The sequence below is a fragment of the Abramis brama genome (assembly GCF_963993115.1).
Source record: "Abramis brama genome assembly, chromosome: 14".
NCBI classification, from domain to species: domain Eukaryota; kingdom Metazoa; phylum Chordata; class Actinopteri; order Cypriniformes; family Leuciscidae; genus Abramis; species Abramis brama.
The window spans coordinates 11,480,148-11,503,898 of record NC_139976.1 but is presented as its reverse complement, the minus strand read 5'-3'; the positions used below and the strand labels follow the sequence as shown (position 1 = coordinate 11,503,898).

General features: G+C 38.1%; 1 protein-coding gene across 25 annotated transcripts in view; it reads right to left on the bottom strand.

The window, feature by feature from the left end:
* Window positions 1-23,751, bottom strand: part of tcf7l2 (transcription factor 7 like 2) — an 85,945-nt gene that overhangs the window by 28,801 nt on the left and 33,393 nt on the right. For 16 of the 25 annotated variants that reach the window (XM_084134210.1, XM_084134209.1, XM_084134213.1 and 13 more), the window contains exon 5: window positions 21,879-21,938. The exons of the other annotated variants lie outside the window; for them this stretch is intronic. In XM_084134210.1, coding sequence (XP_083990336.1) covers window positions 21,879-21,938 — 60 coding nt within the window. The remainder of the gene's footprint in view (window positions 1-21,878; window positions 21,939-23,751) is intronic. 25 annotated transcript variants of the gene reach the window in all.

The window sequence follows — 23,751 nt, the reverse complement described above, 5'->3', positions numbered from 1 at the left end:
ATGACAGTCGGTTTAAACACGGCTCAGTAACATGACAGCTTGCACAGAGCAGAATGAAAATCCTGATGTTTGTTTGATGGCTCTTGTATGCATTTTTTTTTTCCACTGTAATAAATATATGCATTTGTATTTTTTTTTTAAAACAGATTCAATTTCATTGAGCTGTTATATTGCCATATTCAGAGAAGAAAGATAATTAAAAACTGTTAAATTAAAAATGAATTACAAAGCGGCCTGCATGCTAAAAATTTGCTGTTATTTTCCATTTAAATCTGTTGTTCTGTTGCCATGAACAACTGTCAAACCATGGCCCTATTGCACATCTTGCTCTTAAAAAAAAAAAACATAAGAAATTCAGAGTGAAAAAATGCCTACGGCGCACATATCATTTTTAACCCACTTGCAATATCTAACTAAAAGTTATCACTTCCATTGTGACAAAAGAAAAAATACATAAGGGGTGATGATGGGTGGAAGGAGAGGCAAGAGCAAAAGAAGGAGAAAGAGAAAAAGAAGAGGAGGGAAAAAAGAGCCCTGTGCCACAAGCATATATAAGAGAACTTTCACCAATTAGTGAGGAGAAACAGGAGAGGGAGCTGCCGCAGAGATGGTGCTCAAAGAGCCAGGCCTTGCGGCGAAGCTGTCATGTCGGCTGGATTGATCAACAGGCCTGCTATTTCTAATGGCATGTTGTCATGAAGCTGCAGCCATGGGGAGCCACCTGCCTCACTCCTTGTAGACAGCAAAATATGTGTGTGTGTGTGGGAGCTGCAAAAAAAAAAAGAAAAAAAAAAGAGGGGCTTATGGTGTTTGTGTCTGTCGTGGGGGTGGGGGAGGGGGATTCCAAGACCATACTTTTACTTCAACTAACAATTTGAGAAAAAACTCCATACCTCCTCCCCGTTACTCCTCGACACCCTCCCCATCCCTCAGCTGTTGATATGACAGGTGCACTACTGCTCTTTTCTTAGCACCCAGACCGCAACACAAAGCCCCGGCTATGGCAATACGGCGAACGATCGGCAACAATAGCTTTAACGCAACTGTTTCTGTGTGGAAAATGTGGTAGTTCGGAAGGTTCTTTTATGATCAACATCGTTGATGGCACGACAAAAGGCTAAATAAGCTAAACACCGCTATTATCTAAATGTCAAAAAAGCTAGCTAATACGTAAATCGGATTAAGTACAAAACAAAAAAGTGATGAAACGCTTTCAAAAAATGAGCAAGGATGTTTCATGCTTCTGTGGACACAAACAAGTAGCCGTCCTTCATTTCGACTCTCCACGGGCGCAGAAGTGCTGCCTCGCTAACGATTAAAAGTCAAATAAAAGTTACAGAACTTTCGAGTTCAAGGTAGCGCTAGCCATTTTGAGTGTATGTCACGTACAGGTAACCTTTTTATCGGGTCCGCCTCTGGTCTCATCAGTCGATGAAATTCTCTGCCCGCGGCGGTGGCTTAGCCGAGGGACACCAACCAATAGAAAAATATTTCATTGTGTTAGCATTTCAAATGCCGAGTGGAGCGCGGGGGGCGAGGAGGGCCGGGAGAAGCGCTAACCGATCATTGCCAGTGGAATTAATTGGCTATTCCGAGAATAATGTCCCTTACTGTGGGTCCTTGGAGGGCTGAACACTAGCAGAGTCTACGATTTTTTTTTTTTTGTTCGGTGTCTTCAAAAAAAGGACCGCTGGGGGGTACTGGCCGCATTAGGGTTTTAGCTCATTCCCCTAAAGGGCGGGGAAAAAAATAATCAGAGCCAGTGAACCGAACTCAGCTAATCCGCACCCTAATTAAAAACACAGAACCCCATTACACCTAGCCATACTGCCAATTGACGAAAAACAATTTTCTAAAGACAAAAACTGAAATTACAGGGAACTACTTTTGTCATTTCTCATACACAGACGAAATTCAGCTGATAAAGAAAACACGGCAGAAACGTTTGCCCAAATGTCGCGAACAATGGATTTCATTCGGCTTTCGGCCAGCGTTCGATAAATGGCTAAAGATGGAGCGACCGTGGTGCTGCTTCAATCCTTTTATTCAAGGGGATTTGAATTTAAGCTCTTTTCCACATCGGCCAAGCATATGCATTGACCCTAACTGATATCAGTGCATCTCTTAGACATATCTTTATCTAACCTTTTTTAAAGCCCTGTGCCTTTTCAAACTCAAAACAGCATTAAGAATAAGTATTGTCTAGAGTGGGAGGGTATCCCTGGGAGACTCCTTCGAATCGTTGGGCCTGGTTCGAGGCAGGAGCCTGCAGGATACACAGCTGCTTATGCACACCAGTCAGATGCTCTGAGTGCACAGAGATAAAGAAAAAAAACGCAAAAGAAGAAAGAAAAAAAGTATAGCCATCCCAAATGTTCTATCTTTCCACACCGGGCTTCGTCGGGTGTCGATTTCATCCCATCCGAAAATGTATGGGCGATGCAGCAAGGCCCTATTATACGGTTTTCCTTTGCTCATTGTGAATTCCGTCAACGAAGTCAATCTTATTAACTTCCGCGCTGGTTCACACATGACATTTTCTTCAATTTTCTCGCCGACATCAAAAACATCAATTAGCAGCTCGAAAATAGGAAGGAGCGAATGACAGAGTACGATAACACAGACTTATTTGAAGCTAAGAGTAAATCTATTCTCCGGTTTCTGAATGTGTTCATTACAATTTTCAAAGAAGACCTCCAAATAGCAAAGAAATTAAATTTATCTCCGATAAATGTCCAGATTTTTTTTCTTGTTGTAATCCTGTGTCTGTTTCCTGCCCCCGACGGGCGACACAAAAGCGTAATGGTGCTGCATTCTCGCTGTCTCATTATAACAGATTACAATGCAGAACGTATGACTATAACAACGTTTTCCAGATAAAAAATACAACTACTACCAAAATGCAATAAATAACATGCAGACATATATATATATTTATTTTTTCCTGGTCTTTCTCTCATACTATCGATCAGTTTCCTGTTATTCTTTTGTATCTCAAAATTCAAAGAAACCCAATCCTGCGCATTAATAAATTGAGCTTTCCATCCTTTTATTTTGTCCCTGTAAATAAAAAGCATGTAACTCAATAAACTTCTGATAGTAACCTTTAAGTAAAAGGTTATTTTTGCTGATAGCCAAACATTACTACACCGCTTCCCTGTGCTTATGTTACATCTCCAAGGAGGTGAATACAAGCAACTTCAGTGGCCCTGGAAAAACACTCTGGTGGAGTGCATGAGAGAGGAGATGTAGGATCACATTCCTCCGGCCCATTGATTTCTGATCTTTTGACATTATTTAGCTGCTTCCCATTTTCTCGGCTGTCTGTTTTTTCCACGTCGTGAAAGACAGCAATGTCCAAACAAGCGACGGTTGGGATATCTACTATCTGTCAAAGGACTGGGCTCTTCCCGGCACTATGACAGTAGAGAGTACTGACACAGTACCGAGAATCGCCGGGATGAAAATATCACTCTTTATAATGGGGCCTAATCAGATTTCGGATGCCATTTGCCTTCTAGCGAACGCGTAGTGGAGCTGCGGCGATGTAACCTATACACGTCCCGTGCCCGTCTGCCCCTCGGAGCAGAGTATTAGGAGGTTACATTTATCAAATGACTGATCACCAAAGGGGATCAGTGAGAAGATCTTTCAAAGGAAGTGCTGAAACTAAATGTAAAGAGTATTTTGACCTTCGATTCTGACAGAATTTTTTTTATTTTCATAATGCAGAGTTTTTCTTGACACGTTTATGCCATCGACATGCTGAAACACACACACGCATACATTCACAAAAACAAACCTTACATTAAAAATCTTCAAATGTCATTAACCCATTAAATAATTAATTTTAATAATGAGTACTAAAGAAGAGTCTGATTTTGGTCAGAGTACCGGCCTGGGCTTTAAAAATTATTAGCCTACATCTAAACAATCAAAATGGTGATGGTAATGTCCTCCAGTCTGACACTAATGGACTTTCAATGAGGTAAAAAACAAAACAAAATGGGGGTTGAGGATCCAAGGAACACCCTTTCACTGCAGTCCCAAAGAGGTTTCAGTGGGGTCCGTGAGGGCAGTGACCCCCTGGCCTAACTCCGCTAACCAACTAGTTCAGCTAAACCAACATAATGTGAGCTGTACGACAGTGTCTTTTGCGGTCTGTAAATAAGAACATATTTAACATAACAAAAAATATACACATTTTACAGATTATTGCCATGGGAACGAAGCACAGAAAGCATTTTTCCCATAACTGCTAAGTGACTTCATAGGGGCGTGCCACAAATTAGTATTAGCACAATCATCCGTTCCCTGAGAACGAAACATTTAGCCACAGCACAAGATGTGCGCTTTAAATAAAATCCTGTTCAGGCATCCTATTCTCATTTACTTATTACTCATCCCTTGGCTAATTTAACCTTAAAAAAACAGGTCTGCTTCCTTCGACCATTAATTTTCTAATAACAAATTTTTTAGTTAATTTTAGCACAGCCATGTCACTTTGGTACTACCCTTTGCATCCACCTTTCCAATTACTTTTAGAGTTTGGGATTTACAAATTTGCTTTCATGTCCTATGTTGGTAGATAAGTCTCCAGCTCCTGGCCATGAAAGCAGCTATTTAATGAGCTGCGCTGAGGTTAATTGGTTCGCTAAGATCCCCAAGTCATGTGTCTCAATATGAAATTAAGCCATTTCCTAGAGTTTCTCTGACTTCTTTAATTAAAAACACTTCAGCCCAATTTTCATTTCCCACAGTATACAGAGTAAGCAGTACGCTTGGATTGGGACCTCTCACGTTTTTTTTTTTCCTCCTTCCTTTTGAATAAGCATTTGTTCGTCAAGGACAATTAATCTGAAGAGTGCAGCATGTACAATTAGCATGAGAGCATTCTCTCGGCCACTGTGGCACTATGACGCTACTACACACTGTTATTTGTTATGTGTAAAGGGAATACAAGTCATTTTTTTTTCAAAACGACACATTTCTAGTCAAATTCTCCCCTTCCACCTTTGGAAATTTCCCTTTGTCAACACACACTAGACACTACATAACTGCACAAATTCAGTGGGGCAACGATGCAATGAAGATGACGATTTAACAGCTAAATATGACTTCTAATTAACAGTTATTAAAGTAGCTATTAATTGTAATTGGCAAATGATACTGATGAAATGCTCTATAGCACACTACTCAATAATGATTAAAAAGACGATCTAGAAAAACAAAATGTAAGAAAAAAGTGTTTTGAAATTTTTTTTTTTGGGGGGGGGGGGGGGGGGGGATTTGGCATGAACAACCTATCAATGCTTATAAATCAAAAAAAGTATATAGGGCTTCTACAAAAACTTGATTTCATTCATCAACATTATTATAATAAAAAAAAATAAAAAATAAAAAATAATAATAATAATAACAACAATATTAATAATTATTATTATCCTACCAAATCATAATCCTTCCACACTACAAAAAAAAAGTGTCTTTAAATTATTAGCCTATTATTATTATTATTATTATTATCATCATTATTATTAATGTTGAGGAATTAGTAATCATTCAGGGGAAGGGTCCATAATAATAATAATAATTATTATTATTGTTAGTATTATTATCTGTGCAGTTATGTAGTGTGCGCGTATTATTATTATTATTATTATTATTATTATGGACCCTTCCCCTGAATAATTGCTTTAATTATTCAACATTAATAATAATAATAATATTCTGAAGATTTTTTTGGAAGAGGAAAGGTACATAATTTAAAAACGGCACCAGGACTCATCAAATTCTTGTTACGCCATCAGTATTATTCACTTATTATTAGGAGAGACATGAGGTGAATCTGCCCGTATAAGAGTCCCGTAATTAACAGTAGGGTGAAAGTGTTAAGGTTAGCCTCTCGCTGATACGGTTCAATTCTCCTGACAGAGTAATTACGGGGCTGCTCAATAGCCAACCGTTTCACTAAAAACTAATTCAATCCATCTTCATTTCCTCAGCTCCGCCCCTCTGATTGATGGATAGTCATCATTAGTGGGTGACAAAACACTGAGTTGAGTGTGCAGAAGAAAATGTGATAATTCCTGAGCCACTGGAGGATGCTATCACGCACGCACACATACACACACCTGCCCAGATCATACATTACAGCGGGAGTCTGGACTAGAAGGCGGAACAGAGGGAGAGTTACGGGTCACTGACCGTAGAGCAACCTGGGAGAGCACATACACAAGCAGACGCAAATAGAGCTGTGCGCCCAGTCATAAACGCACACAGTGCCTGCCTCACAGTGGACTCCTCACACACACATGCCAGCGCTCTCCTCCAAACCTTTTTATAGCTGCGCAGACAGTTTAAAACAAGAAGACACCCCCTCACACACACATACGCACACAAACTCTGAGCAGTCTCATATACGTCGCTTTCAAACAGTAACCACAAACCACTGATTAACGGAGACTTGTCTGCTTCACTATATTTTAAGTCTATGGCTATATTCTGACCCAGCCGGGCTATATATTTTAATTATGTGTTCTGTTTTTTCCCTCCACAGGGGAGGCGCGGGCTCCAGTGCTGCTGTACGAGGCCTCCTTAAATGAGAGCCTAGCAAACTTTATGGTTTGTGTTTGCCGACAGCATTTGAGATTACACACCTCGCTCTGAGCTTCAAGAAAGCTGATGCGTGTCATTTCTGTGCCGCTAGTGTCACCGAATGAAGTTGCATTCAAAATGCAACAGATTTCCTGAATCTGTCTGCCATTGGCTGGACAAACAGGTACTCTTGCCCTAAAATTTACACCACTGGGTGAGCCAGTGTAGCGTAACAGGGATAGTTCAAACAAAAATCTAAATACATTTCCTCATCCTCATGTCGTTCCAAACCTGTAAGATTTGCTTTCTTCTGTGAAACAAAAAGAATGTTGTTTGGACCCCACTGACTTTCATTGTACGGACCAAAACAGTTGAAACACTTAAAAAAATATCTGGGAACAGCATGAGGGAGAGTGAATTTGGGGGTAAAATATCTCTTTAACAATGCCCACCATATTCTCAACTTCAAAGACGTCTTCTAATTATCTGCATTTCAGAGAAATGCATATGCATTTCGTGCGGGCAGATGGAGTCTTTGTCCACATGTAAATCTGGGAAATCTTGATAACAGACGGTGAACACTCTGTGGCGGCACGTTGTCGGCAGGGTGCGATAGCCGCGTGGCACGGCCGATCGAACAGCTAAAGGAACATGGCACTCTCACAGTGATTATCCCACTCTCCTCTGGCTCCCGGTTCTGGGGTCAGCGGTGCTTCTGAAACACGGCTGGCCTTGCCATTTCAATGATTGAATTTGGTCTGGATCCCTCAATCGATTGTGTGCAGTGACCCCAGAAAGCCCCCCATGAGAAAAGCCCGCCGCACCTCACGCATGGCCTGGAGGAGAGCATCTGTACACAAACACACAGTAACACTCACAGATACAAACAAACACAACTACTGCGTTCACTTGCAGACAGACTCTAACACTCATGAAAACTAGGGACCTGTGTTGAAAAGGTACTAACTAAAAGACAAACTGAAAGAAGTGACGCTACTAACCAGATTTCTGAATTTGTAACGGAAGCTTACAGGTTTTCAAAATAGTATAGCTTTTCCAGTAACAAGCTACTTTTGCCAACCATTAGTGGTAGATCAAAAACTAAGTAGACCTGATTAAATTGAGATAATCAGTTTGTTCAAATGGATCATCAATTGCACACACACATAATATATATATATATATATATATATATATATATATATATATATATATATATATATATATATATATATATATATATATATATATATATATAAATAATATGTATATATATATGTATATATATATATATATATATATATATATATATATATATATATATATATTTATATACACACATGCTCAAGTCCTTATGCAGCATTTTAGGTCTTGTTTTTAAAAGTTAAATATTTAGTTAACTGCCATTTATCTTTTTGTCAAATATATTACAAATTATATATATATATATGTATATGTATATATATATATATATATATATATATATATATATATATATATATATATATATATATATATATATATATATATATATATATATATATATATATGTATGTATGTATGTATGTATGTATGTATGTATGTATGTATGTATGTATGTATGCATGCATGCATATATATATATATATATATATATATATATATATATATATATATATATATATATATATATATATATATATATATGTGTGTATATATATATATATATGTATATGTGTGTGTATATATATATATATATATATATATATATATACACACACACACACACACACACACACACAATGCAATAAATATATTTACATATTATAAATATAAAAAATGTATAGAATAAAACATTTTATATATAATGCATAATATAATTATATACAATTATATGCATAACAAAATATTATATACATAATTTGTATATGTATAAATCATATGAAATAATAATATAATAAAATATATATTATAATATTATTATAATAAATATTGTAATAAAATAATATAATTTAATAAGCAACTTCAAAAGTAGGTAACCTGTAGCGCTGCTAGCTACTTTTTCAAGACTCAAGAGTAGTTTAACTAAAGTTTAACTACTTCAAACAATGTGTAGCTTGTAGCTTCCCCAACACTGCTAGGGCCTTTAGTCTTAAGACCAACAAGTATTTCATCACCTGGCATGGCAAACATCATCAACACCCTCCTTAAATGTTCCTGGCAGGCAATATTTAACCACAGAGGGCTGAAACGGGTTCACCGGTGGGTGATTTCTCGATGGTTGACACACCAGCAGAGTGAGTACATGTGAAAGTGAATGTGTGAATCATATTTAGACCTGTGCGCTCTTGTTCTGCTGGCTGACAGCAAAGGAAGAATATAATCCTCGTCCTCCAGTAGCAGTGGCACACGGCAAGTCCAAACTCATTGAGCGCCACAAACAAACACTCTCTGGGCTCATGCTACACATTATCCACACGGCAAGATGGTGGAACGCCGTGGCAAATGCAGCGTGCCGGCCTCCAGACCCTGCAGTTTGTTTAGTAACACTTGAGCTTATGACGCCCGAAGGGTGCAATTAAGTCCAATTACAGTCTGTGGTTTTTATTAAGAGCTACAAGCTGGCCAGGCTGCGGGGCCAGTGAGCGAAGCGCACACACGCACAGAAGTCGAGTTCAGCACTGCTAAATCAAACCAATTCAGACTCAATAAAAGGAATACATAATGACTTATTCTGTAAGTTCAATAAAGGTAATAGAAAGAGATTGCTACATATTGCACAATAACCAGAATAATTAAATAAATGACAAATGAGAGATGAATAGCATACAGAATTATCAGAAAGGAAAAGAACATCAGATGAATGAGTACATGAAACACAGCAAGTTTTGAATAGCCAAAAAAAAAAAAAAATCATACAATTATTATATATTATTGTGACCCAGATATTGATATAATGTCATATTCCAACCACTGAAATGGGAATTTTCATTTAAAAAATGTAAGATAATAATTGAGATATTATTGAGATTGCCTATCATTTTTATGTGAGAGGCCTTCATACCCCGGGCATCTGAAATCGGGGACAGGTCAAATGGTCAGATGACCTCACACACCCCGGCGATGTCACCAGGGTAAGCCTGCGATCCCCATACAAAGGGACGGTGCAAATGAAAGGAAAGCGAATGGAAAAGTTAGAGGTCACCGCACGCAGGGCTTTACTTGAGCGATGCGAGATAAGTACTCTGAACTCTCCCTCCGGCTAGATACCGCAGGGCACAAGACCCTTTTAGCGCTGAATACGTAAATCTGATCAATATCATGACCGAGATCCTTTATGAAAGACAGCTCAACCCTAATTCAACTTCGCTGATACAGAGCGAGCGGGAAAAAAACGAAGGAAACACCCAAAATACCAATAGCGCGGCCGGCCTTTTCACGAAAATGGCAGGGGCAGATGTCACAAAGCATTCTGGGGTTTTGGTCACGTGACCTTGCACTGGGGATACTTGGGCGCATGACAAGTGAGCTACAGCTGTGACGGAACAAATAACAAGCACATCCTTCGGCATTCATCAGCGCATCAAAAACCAGCCCTGTATCAATCTGTCGTTCGCAGGGAGCGGTGAGAGAGCGAAGCATTTTCCTCTTTGTGTTCCTGTTATTGGGCTGTTAGCTGATCGCTATCATCCTCTTCTCCGCACTGCGCTTGGACACGTTTCAAAAAGATGGGAGTCTTTTTTCTCTCCTTCTGTAAGGAAACCGTCTCCTTAATGGCTTTCAAAACAGGAAGCACAACAATAAAAGTGAAAAGTGAGAATGCTCGCTGCAGAGATCTTTTCCATTTTGCAGCGCGACGGCATCACACTCTCTGGCGTATACACACGCGCTCGCACAAACAGACAAGCACACACAGTTACACTGACACACTGACCTTCAGACATTCCTCATTCTGTCTAGCGTGATTCTCTAATGTAATGACTGTGTGTTACAAAAATAACTAATTCTCCCTCAGCGGATACATTTGTTAGACGTTAAAGGGATCTACTCACCCTCACATTTTCTTCATAGAAAACTAAAGGATTTATCTAGAAAAATGTCCAGACTGCTCTTTTCCTCACAAGAAAAGTATATGGTGACTACAGCTATTAAGCTCCTAAAAGGACAGAAAAAAGAAACAAGAGTACAACTTTCACTGTATGGAAAGGAGAAGTTTGAACATTTTGATAGATGACAGTTTTCTGTGTGTTTTGTGAACAGATTATGGTCCGGAATCCTTAAATTCATCTTTAAAGAATTGACAGCAAATTTAGAAATTTTACAAATATTATTGACAAATTAGAAACCCTGTGTAAATCACAGAATTTTTTATGCTTACCAAGTCAGCATTTATTTGATCAAAAATACTTTGAAATAGTATTTAGAAATACTTTGTAATATTATAAAATATTAAAATAACTGTTTTCTATTAGAATATATTATTAAATGTAATTTATTTCTGTGATCCGATGCTGAATTTCATTCTAATATGCTGATTTGGTGCTCAAGAAACATTCTTATTTATCATCAATGTTCAAAACAGCTGTTCTGCTTTAAAAAAACCTGTTACAGTTTTTCAGGATACTTTGATGAATAAAAAGTTTAAAAGAACAGAATTTATTTGAAACAGAGACTTACATTCTGTAACATTATAAATGTCTCTACTGTCACTTTAGATCCATTTAAAGCATCCTTGGTGAGTAAATGCATTTCATTTCTCTGTAGCGTGTATATCCTGTTTGTAATTTCATGCTTTATGCTATATTCCAAACAACTTTATAACAACACAAAGTCTGCATCTAACTTTCTCTGGCTTCTTTAACACAGCCATCCTTTACAGAGGATCCCTGACCTGACCCTAACTCCAACCCATCAGAGACCTTCAACATGCCACGAGAAGCGCTTTCAGTTCAGCGGCACAAAAAGCTCAGAGAGACAGCTACATGTACTTCCTCACAGCTGGATAAAACAAATCTTAACAGCACAACTACGCCTCACCAAAGCGCTTCATATTTTTTCTACACCCTCAAACGTATTGTGTTGTCTCTAGGTACCAGGAACCTATCTATCATTTCAGTCTAAAAACAGAATCTGCATCACCCTCTTCAGTGTGAGCAACCCCAACCCCCCCACCCCACCGAATTGATTTCTCCCAGTCGAGGCCTTTCCCAGTGCGGACCGCATCCGCAACAGTGTCATCTTTACCGCCAGTCCTCTTTTAACTGGCTTTTACTCTAGTGGCGGAATGTACAAACGATGAAGGCGGAGGGGAAGAAAGAAACAGAAAAACTGATACATGCGCTCCAAAGTTTCGTCTATTGATTTCTTTTTGATGCGCAGCCGAAAAAAAAGGGAAGGAGTTCAAAGCTGAGGAGATCTTTTTTTGATCACCACTAGAATAGCTGTGTTGGTAGTCGGCATGGAAGCAGCAGTGCTAGACGGAAAGTGTCGGCATGGATTCCTTTGTTCTGGCCGAAGCCCCGTGGCAAGGACCCTGACCTGGTGTGGTCAGCGAGGTCTTTAGCGAGGCGCAACATTAACATGTGCTGAGGGGTGATCATGAAGGAATTCAGAGCTGCCCATTCATACGTCTCCCTGCCGGACACAAAGAGAATATGTCTGGCTACCGCACTGTGGTTAACTGCAGACAACTGCAGTCACAGTCACATAAGGAGCTATTCAGAAACTACGGGGAAGAGCGAGTTGGGAATTTAAATTTGTAGAATATACCATTTTTTTTAAATTCCATTCCATTTAAGAAAAAAAAAAGAACGTTTGGTTCCTTTAACAGTTCTTGAAATTCTGTTCATCAAGTGTTTAAAATCAATATTTTAATTAGATTTGAAAGATTAACTAATTGAGAGTTAGATGATGATAAAGATAATATAAATGTAAAAGAATAAGGTAAATACGCATGCATGATTAAATATTAATATGCAATATCGACCAATAGAGATACATTTAATTCTTGAATATCTGCTAATAATCAATACAGTACCGGTATGCAACTAACTATTTGGTGCTTCATTAAAAGTATTAGGCCTAATAAACAATAGAATCGAAGAAACCCGAATCAATAAGTGGAATTCCTGTCAGGAGGATGTGAGGGGGAATGTAGTGGATGTGATGGGAGAGAAACGCAGGGTAGAAAAGAGAATGACAGGTTGATGGAAAAGGGCAGAAGACAGAAGCAGAGAGAAGAGGAAGATGGCAGTTTACCCCTGTGATGTGTGGGATGGACTATATATCAATAATATATGGTGCTGACCCTGTGATAAATGGGCAGGTAGCGCAGAAGGAACTTGAACACCTACAGTAGGTTTGTTCTGCTCCATCTGAAGATGCTCTATGAGGCATATTACACTGGATCCAGGCTCTCTGTGATATGCAGCTGTGTTCACCGGTGGCTACAATTAGACCATCAAACCCATTCCAGCCGGGAATCGGCACACATCTCCAGAGCCTGTGCTCCAAAGAGACGGCCAACTAGTGGATCTGAGGGTGGTAGTCTTTGATGTGCCACGCATGGTAGAAACCTCTCTTTTTGCTCATATTAATGGTGAGAAGATATAACAATTAAAGGAGAAAGCAGCGGGCAGACAGACAGCCAGCGTGGCTGCACATCCTGAGCTCAAATTAGCATACTGGAAGTCCTCCAAAAGGCGTACAAGCTAATCGTAGCTGAGGAACCAGAAGAACCAAACGTTTATGAAGGAACACCCAGCGGCAGGCTGGATTTAATAGGGTAATTAGACACACAGACAACTAGTTATAAAATTACAGCACAGCCATAATATTTTGAACAAGCTTCGATGTTAAAATGATCTAATGTTTTAGTTTGCGGTGGGCCTCCAGACGTGCGGCCACATAAGGTGGAACATAATTCCACTTCCTGGACCAGTGCCGCACTATTTGCTTTTTTTATATAATAAGACGACAAGAGTTTCCTACAGCTGATCTGGATGAGAGGCGTCCACTAACATTACATTAGCCATGTGGTATCGGTTTGCTTCCTTCTGGAGACAAACCATACCATGGCTGACAAAAAAAAACATGCTTGAATACAAACTGTTTATGGTGCTTCTGCAAGATCAGTTCATAACCACTGCATAAAAATACATCAGTTTTATATAGCGTAAACTGGTCTTAATTACCAGAGGGATTATTTCTTGGCATCATGCATGTGCATGTCATAAATAATATAGCATCGCAGTGCTATTGCCAAAGAGTGGTTCATGGTGAGGCAGTGGTCTTTTCAATAACCTGCAAACTACGGAGCGCATAAAAACCCACTCAGAGCATTCATCCGTCTGTCTGACATTATAATAAGGAATGCTCCTCGAAAACACTCAGAAAACAGCTGTGCTGCCGTAACAGATCTTATGTGGCATCTCAACACAAGGTGGAGACAGCGTTAAAAAAAGTTCCAATTAATGTTTACGTTTACAATAGGGGGAAATAAAATGGAGATGACTGAAAGTCTCCGAGCTTTCCAACAGGTGCTTGGAAACATGGGATAAAAAGGCACACGAGGAGCAGCCTCTGTATCTTAAGGATAGTAGTGACATCTCAGCTTTTTCTCTGTTCGCATCAGAGGTAGAGGAGAAAGGAAAAAAATCCGTTGTGTGAAGAAAAATGTCTTGTTATGGAGGAACGGAGCATGTCATAGATAAGAGTAGGCCGGTGTTCAAAGGGATACAGGCCAGTGAAGCGCTCGCTTCTTTCTCCACGTCGCTGCACTGTCCTTAATGAGCCTCCCAATAAAGCCTCGTCTCCTGTCTGCTGTCCGCTGTCTTTCTCACTTCAATCATGACCCACCATTTTATTTATTCATTTTATTCATTATTTTTACTGAACTCAAGATAGTTCACAATACTGATAAACAAATAAAAACACACATAATGTTTAGCTAGTGCTTGCCATTATTAAGGAGACAGGAAACTGTTGGGCGTAGTAGGGCTGGATGGTATGATAATCGCCAAAATTGTCAAAATAATACAATAAAATATTATTTATTAAACAAATTACAATTATAAATTAAATACATAAAAAGTCAAATAAAATAAAATAATAAATAAATAAAAAGTCAAAAAAATTAAAATAATTAAAACATTTTATTAAAAAAAATAACTCCACTGAGACACAACAAAAGGGCAGATTGGAACCTATATCTCCCACATGAGCACCAAGGCTCAAAGAGCCCAGAGCATGTGTGCTAAGTGCTCAACATCAGCTTTAATATAAATGTTTAAAAATTTGCTTTCCATCAGCAAACAAAAAAGTAACTTTTTCCCGTTCCATCCCTCTCATTTTTTTTTTTCCCCTAGCCTCCAGCCTCCTTTTAGTCTAGTATCTTGTGGTCCGAGTAGTGACAGATTCTCCTGGACTTGTCAGGGCTGCCCTGTTAGCTGCCTGTCATAAATTAAGCCTAAATACAACACATCTGCTTTCAACACAGAGCCGTGCAGACGAGCAGAGGTAGACATTCCTCTCATATTTAAAATGAAGCTAAATAAAAGATAAAGAGAGCATGTGCACACCTGCAACAGCGTGCCAGAACAAGACCACTTTAACTCACTGAATCATTCAAAAAAAGGCTGAACTAAAAAGAAACAATAAAAACAAAGAGATTTTCTGACTGTGAAAAACAGTCCCGTGTCATCTTTCTCTTTTTAAAGCCATAATGGAGACAGACAACTTGGCTATGACTGCACTTATTGTAGAGAAACATCAAAAAAACAAAGACGCAAATAAACAGTAAAAATATGTTTGCAAAGAAACTGCTGAGAGGAGCGAAATCAAATAAATTGGAAGTTTGTTTCACAAAAGGCAAGCTGAAGCACATCTGAAAACAATCTGAAGAGAGAGAGAGAAAACTAGAGGACAATGCAAAAACGACTCCAAAATCAAGATAGACTAACTTCCTAAAAAAAAAACAAAAAAAACCTATTGCTCTCTTAGCGAGGGCTATGGAAGTACGTGTGATTTTGGCCAGCTTAAGTGCTCCCTAGAAGGGCGTTTTAGGGGCCAACGCACACATACACACACACAGAACCACCAAAAGAGGGAAGGTGTTCAGCTTTAACTGTCACTGCACATTCAGCCATAACAATAAATTTTTCTTGGGTAATGTCAGTTTCACCCCTCCCCAATTCTTTGCCTCCTCCTCCTTTCTCACTTACTTCAACACACTCACAGGACACACACACACACACAGAACTTCTGAATCTCACCACATTGTGAAGCCAAAACAGTCTGGCCATAAAGCAGTCAGCGTTTGCATCTGAAGCACGGGGGAGATTTCGTCCAACCTAAACAAAGGATTAGTAAAGGAACGTGCAGGACTTTAGGTGATTTCAATAGACCCCGACCGCCACTACCTTAACACGCTCAGGGGGCCAAATTCCACACAATGGAATTACAGAGCATGAATTTTTCTAACCGCACATTGGACGTAAAATACTATTAATTTTCACTTCAATTAAATGATGCCATGGATATATCAGGGAGTGTGGTGAGCGAGAAGCTTACTAAAACAACCAGACTGCATCCAAAAAAAGCTCCTCATTCTACAGGCCACCCTGAGGGACGGAGTCTAAATCATTTCAACTTCCTCTTGGAAGTTCACCTAAAACTTCCTGGAAGCACAACAAGCATGCTTAAATAAAAAATAAAGAGAGTTAATTGGTAAAAACAACAGTAATTATAAAAAAAGAATTAAAAAGAAAATGGACAGAATTGAAACCAATAGGCCTCAAAATGTAAAGATGTGTCTACAAGTATGCTTTTGGTAAACTGGGATTATGTCTAAGAATAATGCTTTAAAAAGTAAACAGATTATGTAAACAGAATAATGATTTAGTAAGCACATTTATTATTCTGTATTTTAAGTAATGCAAAAATACAAAAAGTGACTGATATTATATTATTTTGCATTTATATAATTTTTTTTTTTTGCAGCCGATTCCGACTAAGCTACCGATTTCTTGTCATCATGATCGGCCGATACCGATCCCGATCATGCAAGCTTTATAGTAGTGATGTATAAATATAAGTGTAAGCTCTCTGTTGACTGTCAACCCCTTTGATTTCAGGAGGCATATTTAAAAGCGTATAACTCTAAAAAAAAAAAAAAAAAAAAAAAAAGGTATCATCAGGTACATGGTCTCATTTGATATAAAAACTTTCACATTTTTAAGAAAATTGATTTTGATAAAGTTTGGAGGTTCTTATGTTACAACACTGCTGAGGAAACCCCAGAAAAAGTTATGCAATTTTTTGATTTATATTGTTATTATTCATGCTTCACATGATGACTATTAGAAAATATATTTGACAGGTCATAAATTCATTTTAAAAAAAGGTTTGGGCTTGTTCACAATTATGTCAACAGCATCTGAGCCAAATTTTATGTTGATATCTCAAAGCAAAAATAAAGTTATGGAATTCGGAACCATGGTAGCTTCCAGTGTTTTACTGAACATAAGGACTACTTAAATGTTAAACGCCACTAAGTATAAAAATATTTATAATTACAAAGAATAAGTAACAAGTAATAAGATCCTGGTTGATGAGTAATGATCTTCCAGCACTGTTTCTTCTGTGCGCTCCTATTTTATGGCGCTCTGCAAATCAAGACTCGATTGAGAGTGATCGATTCAATCCAAGAGCGATCCAACTGTAAAACATTGTCCGATTGGTGGTAAACATCATCTCTACCCACCATGCCAAGATCCAGTTTCCATTAGTTGAACTTTCAAATGACATTGAAAAACACAGTGTCATGATCCCGAATGTCCTATAGCTTTAGCCAAGCAGCATGTCATGTCACTCCATGAGGATTTTCTTAAGATACGCATCATGTTATGTTTTGTGGGGGCTCGTTTGAATCAAGACAACCTGCTCTAAATAATGATGTTCGATTTACTAATGTTTCACAAAGTTACAAAGAAAAATGTGCACAAAAGCCTAATCTGTATACTATTTACATGCACGTCAAGGCAACTTTTTATGGTTTTACGTCATCAAATTGCGATCAGTCCATGAGATTGGTCAAATTTAGTGGCTACCGATCAAGTCATAGAATATGATTATCGGCCGATCGATCAGAGCATCCCTAATATATATATATATATATATATATATATATATATATATATATATATATATATATATATATATATATATATATATATATATATATATATATATATCTATCTATATCTATATATATATATATATATATATATATATCTATATATATATATATATATATATATATATATATATGTATATATGTATATCTATGTGTATGCGTGTATGTACATATATATATGTATGTATATGTGTATATACATACATACATATTATATATATATATATATATATATATATATATATATATATATATATACATACATGTATATATGTATATACATATTATATATATGTATATATGTATATATATATATATGTGTCTGTGTGTGTGTGTGTGTGTGTGTGTGTGTGTGTGTGTGTGTATATATATATATATATATATATATATATATATATATACACACACACACAGACACATATATATACATATATGCATATATATATACATATATATATATACATACATATATATATATATATATATAATATGTATATATGTATATATATATGTATATATGTATATATATGTGTCTGTGTGTGTGTGTGTGTGTGTCTATCTATCTATCTATCTATCTATCTATCTATATATATATATATATATATATATATATATATACACACACACACACACACACACACACACACACACACACATACATAGATAGATACAGCATCAACAAGAACATAATTAGATTGAATTATAATTAGATAATTAGAAATAATAAAAATATATATATATATTATTTATTTTGCACCCCCGATTTTTTTGCACCCTCATTTTCCAGATATTCAAATAGTTGTATCTCGGTCAAATATTGTCCAATCCTAACAACCCATTCATAAATGGAAAGCTTATTTATTCAGCTTTCATGTGATATATAAGTCTCAATTTAAAGAAATTAACCCATGTGACTGATTTTGTGGTCCAGGGTCACATACGATAAAATAATAGCTTTTATCCAATAGGAATTGAACAGATCATGAAAAGTTCTTCATATAAAACAGGTTGTCAGAGGGCAGGGGTCAAAAAGTTTTCTTAAAAATAAAATTTTTCCTTAAAAACAACATGCATTTTATCCTTTAAAAAGTTTGCTCCGTCTTTATCTCTTCCCCCTCTTCCCCTATCTCTTATTCTCAATTCTGATCTACTTTCCCAAGCTACTCTATAACAGGCCTGTGAAAGGAGGTCACATATCAACTTACCAAGCGTCCCTCTCTGACCATATGACCCCTTCGGCAGCCCACGAGGCCCCATGTCATTCCATCACACTCTCTCTCGCTCGCAGTCCCCCACATTCACGTCTTCCAAACCACCATCTAAAAGCTGCCCCCCACCCCTCGTCTGCCCATATCCCGACACTAATTGGTAAATCTGTTGAACCATAGCACGCCCAACAATGAGACACCTGGAGTTCTGTCAAAACAAGTTTCCCTGTGAAACAGCCTCAAGTGCTAATACAGTACGAGTCCTAGCTAACTCCGTCTTACTCAATGCCGTGCACGAATATAATGCGTGTGTGGGGTGGGGGAGGTGTTATAGAAAGTTGTAGTGAAGTTCAGTGTGAAGGGGAAGTGTTAATGGCACTATTAAAGTTTAGATTCTCAGGAGTTTGGGAAGGAGGAGCACGATGCTGTCTGGCTCCACTGGAAGCCCACAGGAAGTCCTTGTGGAAGTTTTGGCCCCGACAAAAATCTCAAACATTCTTGCAGTTCTTGTTGGACACCCTCCCCGCCCACAATCCCTTCTGCACTCTCTCTATTTTAGACAGAATAGAGGAGTGCTCTACGTAAACTCAGAGTGCTAACATGGCAACATGTTGTGGTTTGTGTGAAATCATGTGCAATAAGCTTGAAAAACTAACCCCGATTTAACTGAGAACATGGAACCTGCACATTTGCTTGTCAGTTAGCTGAAACAACACACACAAAGACATGCAGAAACACATACACGGAGGCATTAGAGTGACATATCGACAAACATTAGGATTTTTTTTTTTTTTTTCATTAAAACAAGCGTTCTATCTATGTCTTTCACAAACACATTTGAAACAGAGATACACTACTCAAGGAACTCTTGGTGAACCCTGTCTAACAAGTTCTGACAGAAACTCTTTATGAACACAAAACAGTTTCTGGCCCTGCAATTAGTGTCAGATAATAAAACATAAGAAGATTCATTGTTTAATATATTTTTTTCATAAACTGCCACAACTTCTTAAAGGAATAGTTCACTTAAAAATGAAAATTCTGTCATCATTTACTCACACTTTAGTTTTTTTTAAACCCGTATGAATTTCTTTCATTTGCTGAACACAAAAGATGATATTTGAAGAATGTTGAACCAAACAGTTGATGGACCCCACTGACTTCCATAGTATTTTTTTTTCCTACTATGGAAGTCAATGGGGTCCATCAACTGTCTCATTAAAATATCTTCATTTGTGTTTTGAAGATGAACAAAAGTCTAATGGGTTTGGACACAATGAGGGTGAGTAAGTGATGACAATTAAAAATTTTGGGAGAACTAACCCTTTAAGAAAAATAAAAGTATAAAAATATGAGAATTTAAGAATTTTTCAAGAATTGCACTTATTTCATCCTAAATACTAAAGTATAAGAGTGACAGTTCTCTCTAGATGTAAACCTTGTTCTACTAAACTCTTGTGATATTTGCTTTTGCTGCTACTAATATTAGCGTTAGGATTTGCTACTGGACTCCAATTTAAATCTCACAAGACTTCACAGAATGAGGGTTACCATCTCGACGTTACCTACATGACCCTGAGGGGCAGACAAAAATAAGACAAGCATATCCCACAATGCCACAGCTTTCTTCATAGACCTAAACACAAGGCGATGAGCTAAACAAGCTCTCACCGCTGTTGAGATTTGGCAGACCAAGGCTATCCACCGTGCCCCCCCTTTCAAATTCCACACACTGTTTGTGTCCGTCAAGGAGGGCCGAGGCGCAATTGAGACACTCAGCGGCAGTGGCCCCATGTTGCGTCACTCCGCGCCACATCAAAAACTGAAGAGCAGTGCCAGACTTTCTCTCTGCGCCTCATGTCGACGGACAAGAAGACAATTAGAAGAGGGTCTCGTCTCATCCAAACATCCTTAACCTTGACCCACGCAAACTGAGTCATGCACACATTTACACACTCATGGGTGTGCGTGTGCAAGCAAAAACACAAACCACTCCACCTCCTAACTTCTCGCTGGCAAACGTTCAACCCCAGATGCTACAAATGAAAAGCATCCTCTTCATGCCAGCTGCTTCAGAGAAAAGGAAAAGAAATCAGAGAGAAATAATCGCCACCATTCCGGAAGATGCAGGAAAATAATTAAGGCTGAGACGGGGCCTGCAAGCAGACAAAGATGAAGCTCAAGAGGCATTTCGGGCTGCCAGGAATCCAGAAATGCTGAATTTTACATTGCTGGAGTGGCGCTGATGCTTTCCTGTTAGACGCAAATACTGTATATCGTAACAGGGATCCTGCTAGAGACAAAAATCATCATGTCAATGGACAGCAACAGTTTACAATTACCACACAAACTGAGCCAAGTCTGCTCATGAGGATGTGTGTTTGTGTGTGTGTGTGTGTGTATATATGTACAAATGCAAAGCAGATTCAACCCCATTTTATAGAGAAAAAAAAGAGCAACAACACAGCAACAAACAATATCAAATACAGCAGAATATTACACTGTTATCAAAAACAAGTTATTGAAATCTCCAATTGTAATGATTTTGATATTCTCATTTCATAATTTTATTTTTTACTTACCCTGTTGGAAAACCCAGCTTAAGCAGGAAAACATGGTTGCTGGTTTCTAGCTGGTCAAAGCTGCTCCAAGCAGGTCATTAGCTAGTTACCAGCCCACGATGTTCCAAAAACCAGCTCGACCACCTTTAGCTGGTTTGTCGTGGGTTAATGATGGTCTACTAGCTCAGACTAGATAATGACCAGCGTGGACCAGGAAATAACCATTAAGGCAAGCAGGAAAATCAGTTACCATGCAACTGAAGCTGCATTTTCCAGCAGGTAATTCATTTAAACAATCAATAAGCCAGATGCAAGAAACTTGGAATTCAGGATTCTCACCAACTGTAATTGGTGAACACTCAGATCAGTCTGTCCGGGGAATTCCCAGCAGAAGGGCCCCTGAAAGGCAAAGACGCACGTCCCGTGTCACAAATTGAGAACATGGTACACTCATCACTCATCCAGGGCATGAAGGCAAAAGGCATGACTTTTAAAACCACAAAAAAAATGTCTAGCTGTGTGCCACCCCTCTCCTTCCCTGTCTGCTTCCTCTCTGACTTGCGGTGTCAGGCCGCTGTCAGGTACAAGCCCAAACATATCTCGCATACAACATACAACACACGCAGAATACGTGAGTGCATGTTTGTTTACTCTGATTTGAGGTGATATTGTTAGCATGTTGGCAGTGTGTCTACATCAACTGAAAGAAAAAAAAAGTACTGATGTGGCTTTAAGCACATTGAGGGTTTGTACACCATATTCCTGTTGCACAATGTCATTCGAGAAAAAGCGAGACAAGCGATGGTATAAACACTTCACAGAGGAAAAATATATTGGTCAGATGTTGCCGTTTTATAGCTCAAGAGACTTAGGGCCAGATTTACTAAACAGAGCAAATTAGCGTAAGAGCGCAAACCCCCAAAAAGCGCAGATGGGAGTGGAAAGTTCTGACCGTGATCTACTGACGACGAGTAAATTAAACACAGACGCAGGCGCATCATTTCCATAATGACAACGCAATCTACCAAGATAAATAATGGCCATCAAAGTGACAAGGGCAAACCTTAGTAAATCACCTTGCATAATTCATTTAAATACTCTCCCTCCAATAAATTTTGCGTCTGAAAGGGAAACTCCTACAAATGCATATGCAATAAGATCAGGCGCAAAAAAAAACCTGTCCACGCCTTTTCAGTGCTATTTTTTTACCGCATGTCTTCAGTAAACCCTGACAGTAGTTTTTAACGCCAAAAGAGGGTTTGCGCTGGCCCTAAATGGCATTATCAACTATGTTTGTTTTAAATACACTTCCATTCAAAAGTATTGGGTCTGTAAGACGTTTTCAGTGTTTTGAAAGAAGTCTCTTATGCTCACCAAAGTAGCATTTATTTGACCAAAAATACAGTAAAAAGTAATATTGTGAAATATGATAATTTAAAATGTCATTTATTCCTGTGATGGCAAAGCTGAATTTTCAGCAGCCATTATTTTACTCTCCAGTGCCACTAGAGGTGAATCTTCACTTGACTCACGATTCAATTTGACTACAATTCAGAGGGAAAGGATACGATCATAAAAACGATTCTCGATGCATCTTTTTATCCAATTATTTTATGAATACTAAATATTATATTAATATACTTTTTGTTATTTTCCCTGTTATTACAAATTAGTTATTCAAGCAAGAGCAGGGAGTGATTCCCTCTTTTCTTTTGTTGTTTGATTAACATTAATGACACAGACACAAGCTAGTTTATTATATTAAGATCTAATGCACGGATCTAATATAATTGTTACATATCAGATTCCCCCCAACTGTTTACATTCACTTAAAGGTGGGTAAGTGATATTTGAAAAATTCTGTTTGAATACAACAACAAACGCGTAGCCAATCAGCATTAGGGGGCGTATGACGGTGGAGGAGAGGGAACGAGCAAGAGAGAGATTTGAAGAAAGACTGTAGAAAGAGTTGGCTGAGAGACATTACAAAAGAGAAAAATAAGAATATCATAAGAATATCATAAGCTCTTAAGAATATCACAGGAAAAAGTAGGGTTATGATCAGGAAAGAGCTTTAGGACCCACGTTAATATCAGTAAAGCTTTTCGGCGCTGGAGAGAGCTAAGCGGGAAGGGCTGAAAACAGACTAGAAGTTGCATTTATTCCGATCCACACGTGAGTAACACTGGGTTTGAGTGTCATTGTTTATCTG